This window comes from Elaeis guineensis, chromosome 4, assembly GCF_000442705.2.
Source record: "Elaeis guineensis isolate ETL-2024a chromosome 4, EG11, whole genome shotgun sequence".
Taxonomy (NCBI): Eukaryota; Viridiplantae; Streptophyta; class Magnoliopsida; order Arecales; family Arecaceae; genus Elaeis; species Elaeis guineensis.
The window spans coordinates 22,197,035-22,203,924 of NC_025996.2; the positions used below are offsets into that span (position 1 = coordinate 22,197,035).

The 6,890-nt window shown below is 36.5% G+C and overlaps 1 protein-coding gene across 5 annotated transcripts; it reads left to right on the forward strand.

Annotated features, from left to right (window-relative positions):
• The first annotated feature begins 656 nt into the window (after positions 1-656).
• Positions 657-6,676, forward strand: LOC105043399 (uncharacterized). 5 transcript variants are annotated; one of them, XR_012140735.1, is made up of 7 exons: positions 657-1,011; positions 1,119-1,227; positions 1,301-1,360; positions 3,338-3,446; positions 3,856-4,003; positions 6,077-6,283; positions 6,357-6,676. XR_012140735.1 is itself a non-coding variant. In XM_073255848.1 (7 exons), the coding sequence occupies exons 1-6, from the start codon at positions 788-790 to the stop codon at positions 6,225-6,227; spliced, it is 801 nt and encodes a 266-aa protein (XP_073111949.1). In that variant the 5' UTR covers positions 658-787; the 3' UTR covers positions 6,228-6,269; positions 6,357-6,676. The 5 variants fall into 5 exon arrangements, 3 of the variants coding, with proteins under 3 accessions (XP_073111949.1, XP_073111947.1, XP_073111948.1); XM_073255848.1 differs by having other exon boundaries at positions 658-1,011; positions 6,077-6,269; XM_073255846.1 differs by lacking the exon at positions 6,357-6,676 and having other exon boundaries at positions 658-1,011; positions 4,322-6,214.
• Positions 6,677-6,890: the final 214 nt, after the last annotated feature.

Below are 6,890 nucleotides of genomic sequence, written 5' to 3' on the forward strand. Positions count from 1 at the left end.
AGAGATCAGATTTGTAAACTTTTCCCATCTTCTTTTTATTGATTTATTCTTTTTCTTCTTTTTTATCGATCTCTTATCATATAAGCAATTTGATGTTATATAAGCAAGCTGCATAGTAACTCCATTATGGAAAGACAACAGTAATTAGAGTCAAGGTTAAAATTAAAATAATTTAAAAATTTGATGATCTATTTATACTAAATAAAAATTTACGATAAAATAGAAAGTTTTTAAAAGATTTAAAATTTTTTGTATAATTAAATCTCATTTTTATGAGAATTGAAAAATAATATTTATTTTAACTATAATTTGTAATTTTTTTAGAATTGATATGTATATATTTTTTCTATTCTAAAGTTGTCTTTATTATCCCTTTAGTCTTTTAAAATAAAATATATTATAGGGAAGTTAATGTTAGATGGCATCATGTCGCTGGTCACCAATTCTCTTCCGTAAATGGCTATAAGAAGTATTTTTTTCTAGATCGTTGGATATTTTATTTTCAAACGTCATGTGCATTTATTCTAGATCATCGATTCTAATGGTGAGAGTTTTTTTTTTTAAAAAAAAAAAACTATCTTTCTTCTCCATCGATTCCCTGCCTTTCACGCGTATCTCACGTTTTCGAGTTGAGTATCTCGTGTGAAGGAGTGGGAGGTGAGCGATCGAAAAATAGAGAGAGAGTCTTATTAAAAAAAATATATTTTGTGCATCGCTCGTAGTAATTGGTTCACACTCAGAGTCAGTTGCAGTCTTACCGGCTTCATATAGGAGTCGATCACCGTAAATGATGCGTGCGGGGCTGCACCACGGGTGCACTGCCCTCGGTGCACAAAGTATTTCTCAAAAAAAGATATATATATATATAGAGAGAGAGAGATCCTTGGCGGCTGGTTCTCCGATTCAGACACGACGACAGCAGTTCCCTCTCCCCAAAAAGCAGCAGCGGAAGAAAGCAAAACCACCGCCGCTTCCTCATATTGTCGGAGACCAAGACTCCAACTCTCAACAGCAAGAGCTCGACCTCTCTGTCCTTCGTTTCACCCTCCAAAACCCCCTTCTGGCATCCCCTTTTGTTTCCCTCAAATTTATAAACTCGTGATGTCTTATGCTCACAGGGATTCCGAGTTTGGACGAGTCCTACCTGCCCAGATACATTGGGCTGGGCTTTGGCTCTCTCATCCTCCTCAACCACTTCCTCCCCTCCTCCAACGTCCGCGTCAACTCGTACGTCCAAGCTGTGACCTTTCCTCTTTGTCCCTGACATGTATGCCCACTTTTTCCTTTTGCCTGTTTCCAGAGATCTGAGGCTTTGGGTATTTGCTTGGTTGCCTTCTCGACCGCTCTTCCGTATCTAAAGGTGGAAGCTTTCGACCCTTTCTGCATTTCCTTCGTGCGTTTCTTTTATTTTTGGTCTGTTGCTTCTGGTTGCGATTTGAACTTGGGTTTCGGTCGCTGGAGGAACCGTGTTCTTATGAACAACTACATGGTGGATGATCATATGCGTGACTGGCGCGGAGATTCGATGAGCAAGTTGACATCTTAGTTAATGATCATGTGATGCTTGCGTGCTTGCAGAGTCGTTCCTTTTGGCAACGTTCTTTTTCTTCGCCCTCTTGGCTGCTATGTTCATTGCAAGGGGATATTCATTATCCGTCTATTTATTCGTTATGCTTTTATTCCTATGGAGGTCAGTAACATGTTAACTATAAATTCGACGTAGAACCTCCTCAGAGAACACCAAACATTGCCTTTTATTTTGGCTTTAATTCTTTAGAGAGGTTGGTTTTAACAGAATGAGAGGGGAAGCAAAGCTGTCAATGCTTCACGGTCTACACTAGGATGCTATGGAATTGGTTGGTTCTCATACAAGGACAGATGCATTCATATGCGGGACCGGAATGCTTTAGACATGACAGATAATTCCTATTGCAATGGTCATATGTACTGTGGAAGCTTGATGAGGGTGATTGGAAATGTGGGCTATAATGAATTGCTGTCAGATCATTCACGTTTTCATTTATCATTCATATTTTCACTTGTTTTTGTGACTTGTCAAATTACATTAGGAGCAAATTCTCTGATGAAGACTCGGAACTGCTAACCAGTTTTTTTTAAGTTATGTTTTGATCCAAAAGAGCTGAGCCATATTTAGTTTTACTTTTTGCTGAAAGGTAATGAAATTTGATTTTTTACACTTATAACTCAATTATGTTAACTGTACAAGATTGAGTTCATTATGTGTTTCTTTTGAAATATGAATAGATCTCCGCAGGTGGAAATTAGTTATCCATTTCAGAAAATAACCATTCTTTCTACATAGTTATGCAAACCACTGCATAAATGAGACAAGCATATGTGTCTTCTTTGTGATGCAGACTGATAATCAGTTCAATATTTTTCATGTGCAATAAACCTTTTCATTAGAGTACCTGATTATTCATTGTTACAGTCATAGTTTGGCTAAAAAAGATATTTGTAATGTCTGAAAACGTCTCAGTTACTCAGAAGGAAGATTTTGCTTGGGCATCATCTGTTTCTCTTGCACAATACGAACACCATATCTGTGATATCCTTCCAGACTCTCAAATGAATTGATAGGGTAAAAGTTGAAAAGAAAAAATGTATTTTATGGAAAAAAATATTCAAAACAATCTATGGTAAGCCAAGTCTGACCTGACTTAACTGGTGTGTTGGGACGATTGGTTTGTGAATTGGGATTAAAGACAATGCCATCCTAAGTGCAAATTCCATTTCTGGTTAAATGAACATGCATTTCATCCTAACTTGTATGCAATCCGAATTAGTAAAATAGGGCTATAAAATGATGCAATCCAACTGAACTCACCCTAAACCTGGCATGAGTTATAGTGTGCACTGGTTATGTAAACTTATTAAGATACAAACCAGCCTATAATCCAAATTATTTTTGGGTTGAATGTTCTATAATTGAGTTGGATTTCTTTTCATTTCAGGGGCAACAAAATTGTTGGTCAGGCTGGTTTTGGGTCTGCCAGAAACCCAAGCCAAGCTGCATTAGTTGCATGATTATTAAAATAACATATTCGCACTAGTCAGCAGCTGAGACATCACATTTCTGGAGGAATTGATTGGGGTTTAGATATTAATAGGGCCTAGAAAATAAAACTTGTAGTCCTGCCTCTTAACTATCATGATTGTAGAATTTATGAGTTCTGACACCAAAGATGACTTCTTATCCTGTATGAAATTGATGGAAAATTGATTTCACATTGGCAGAAAGTCATAAAAAAGACCCTAACTATGGTTAGTTTATTACTGACAGAAAACTTCTGTTTTTTGATTCTCTTTTCACCAGCTCGTAGCAATTGAGGATGTATTATGTGTATGTGATCACTGGAACGTGCCTGAAGATGTTTCAAAAGCTCACATAGTTGAATGGTTCAAAAGTCAGATTCAGCAAACAGGTTTCTTGATGACACATTATATTTTCCCAGAAAGCTAGATTCCGTTAAATTGTTTGCTTGCTATCTTTTCTGCAGGAGGGCACCTTAAATAGAGATTAGGGCTATATGGGTCATTTATAATATGTGTCCAAACCTTTCCAATGAGCTTTATGTGTATTGGAACCTTACCTCTATGTGAACTTGTGTTTGAATGTGCATGCTGTGCTTGTGTCTGATAATCCATGCATGCAGGCATACTTATGCACACTTGTGCATGAAGAAGGATGAGTAAGTCATCCTTAATTTGTTTGTCATTGGTGACTGAAATAATATGCTCATTTCGGTCAGTTTGCATCAGTTCTCAGCATGTGTTAACTAGAAAGCAAAGATGGATAATTTGGAAGTTTATATAACTCAAGTTTCTGTACAGGAATGTACAATATTGTTGCACCTGACTGGCCTTACAAAGATCCACAAACTTTTATCATACAAGCTGGATGCAATCTGGTTGTTGGGTATGCGGTCCTTTGTATTTCATCCAGTTTGCTGATAATAAAACACCAGCCCTCTTTTGGAAGGTAAGCCTTACGATGAACACGAATTCTAAACTTTATCAAGGAACATGGTTTATGACTGAAAATCTGGATGTAATAATGACCCTGGCTGAGAAACATTGTTAGATATGCTTGTTTCTTCCTTTTCTGGTAAAAACCACATAGATTTGTCAACAAAAGCCTATTGACACTTGCTTTCTGTAATCTGAATTTATTATTGTGTATTTATCATATGGCTCTTGCTGCATATGCTGTTATGTTCACATCAACTATGGACCTTTTCCCATGTTCCATACATTAATGTAGTTTTCTCACAATAAAGTCTTATTTTGCAAGTTACAGATTCTCAGCTCGGGAGGATGCTCCTAGATGGACTCTTTCACTCCTAGTACAACCAGTGCTCAACACATCTGTTCCAACTAATGATGTTACAAAAACGAATGAAGGGTTGTCCTGTTGGTTTCTAGTGCAGATTATGCTTACAGTGACAAAAATAGAGCTTGGATAAGAGCAGTTGCAAAAACAATTTCAAGGCCCCAATGCATCCAGAAATTTCTGAGGCATTGGATCTTCTCAATAAGAGCTTCAAATAATCAGTTTTCAGTTTGAGATAGCATTGTTTTTCCAAAGGGCTAGTATGATTTTTCTTAAAGTCTAATTATGAAAAGGAAAACACAAAGTTTTGTATCTTTGTATGTGCAGAACAAAAGGAAATCTAGATTGATATAGAAAAGAACTTTTTTGTTGCGAAGCTGCTGTTAATCCACTTGAAATTTGGAAATGCTTAATTAGTACTTTTGGTAATAGAAGAACTTAAAGAAGATTCTTTTAAGTTAATTATAATTTCCTATATGCTTATAAGATAGTCATAATCCTCTTATAGAGGTTGAAGTTAGCTTGAGTTTTAAATGGTGAGCTTACCTTGCTTAACTAGGTGACTAGAACCTCTCTTTAGTTAGTTACCAGTACCTTGTATAAGTTTAGGGTTGCATTAGATGTGATATGGTCTTGCATTAGTTATTTGAAGATTTTATATCATAAAATTAAAGATGAATGAGCTGCGGTTAAATTAATATGTGCATGTTTTCTGCTTATTTTCTTACTGTTCATCTCTTCCCCCTCTTCTCCCTTTATGTTCACCTTTCTTCCTCCACTTGTTGGCCTCCCTTCACCTTTCCTTTAACTTTCTTTCCATCTTATTTTTCTTTTCTCCATTTGTACTTCTGTTTTTCCTTTACGTTGTTTTCTTCTCTGTTTTTCTCTCGTCTTCCTTAACTATTTTCTTGTTTTCCATCATCAGCTGAATCTTGATTCTTCCATCTGTCATTCCTTTTTTTATTCTTTCATATATGTCAGGATTATATTCAAGTAATTTTCCTTTGCAATTACCATGAACTATTCTTCAGTAATTGCTCTTCATTTGCAGGACACAGATTTAGTGGAGCAGGAAAATCATCATTTGATTATTTTTAGTCTCTTTTTTTTTTTTTCAAAATTTTTTGGTTAGTAGGTGTGGGGGATGGGATGGATGAGCCAGCAGAGCATACACTATCATTCAACAGAAGTATAATCAACCACCACTGGAGCGTTATCTGCTAGATAACAATTAAATGCACTTAGGTAACTTTTTAGATTATATGTAAAGGTCCTTGATTATTTAGTTTATAGTCATTAATAGAACTTGGAAATGGTATAGATGATTTTGCAAACCCAGCCTTATACAGATGCGATGTACCTGCTTACAGAATCCTTAACCGGTTGAAAAGTTTTAGTAGCAACTGATATTTCCATACAAGCATGACTATTTTTTTCCCCCAAAGATGGGGAGGGCCAGGGACCCCCCATTGATTTCTTAAGCAAATGAAATCGAGGCATACAAACACCACTATAAAAGCTAAATCATGGAATATGGCTATTATGACTTGCTTGTCTGAGAATCTGCAAGTAAAACTCTCCTCCTCTAAATTCTTCCCTTACAGGTAATTTCTCCAAAGAAACTTGAGTCAAATTATGAGCAATTTTTGTCATTTTTACTTGTAAAGACTGGACCATTTTATAATTATGACTGATGGAATTTTCATTAAACATATTTTGCAGGTTGTGCATTGATCACAGTGGGGAATTTGGAGTCAATTTTTGGGTTGCCTGGTGCCCTGGCCAGTGGACAAATCAGTTTCCACACAAATCAGTTTCCACTCTATCCAACAAGGACATGAACCAGCAGGAATTCAATCTTCCCCAAATTTGAAAGCAAAATCAGTTGCTACAAGAATCTCTCCGAGCCTACCAGGTTCTGCGTAGGAGGTTTGCAATTAGAAGTTTGAAATGCCTACTCTCATGAAAATTAAGCAAAAACTGAACAACCAGTTACCTTCAGGCACACAATCTTTGGAATGGGCAAGATTAGGCCAGGCATAGCGTTCTGAACATCTGTGATATCATGTCGTAGGGATGAAAACCTGACCCCTTGCCTTGGCAAACACAATGGTCATTTAATTTGTCAAGCCACCAGCACCATCAGATATTATTTTCAAAAATTCAGGCAAGACATGGATTTCAGTTTGTATGAATGTGTCTGCTGTGATGTATCACCAACCAGCTCCTTGTAATTGAGAAAGATACTTGTGCTGGTGCTATATCTTATCGATATTCATTGTCACTCCTTGGCTTTATTCTGATTTATTGTTTTTGGCTGCATGTCTGGTGGAATGAAGTCTAAGCTTTCTTTCTCATGATATGCCCTCTAAGGCATTTTATATTGATGCAATGCTTTCAGAGGACTTCAATCCGGAAAAAAAAAAAGAAGAAGAAGAACAAGAAAAGTTGAAATGGATATAAAGAAAAACTTATAGTTTTAAGAAAGGTTTTTGATCACTCAGCAAATAGAGTAAGGACACCAACTTGTTCGGGG

Coding starts and splice junctions, on each gene's coding strand:
- LOC105043399 (XM_073255846.1), top strand. CDS start 788: ATGATGCGTGCGGGGCTGCACCACGGGTGCACTGCCCTCGGTGCACAA. Junction 1,012..1,118: donor CAAGACTCCAACTCTCAACA/GCAAGAGCTCGA, acceptor TTATGCTCACAG/GGATTCCGAGTTTGGACGAG. Junction 4,004..4,321: donor CACCAGCCCTCTTTTGGAAG/GTAAGCCTTACG, acceptor TGCAAGTTACAG/ATTCTCAGCTCGGGAGGATG.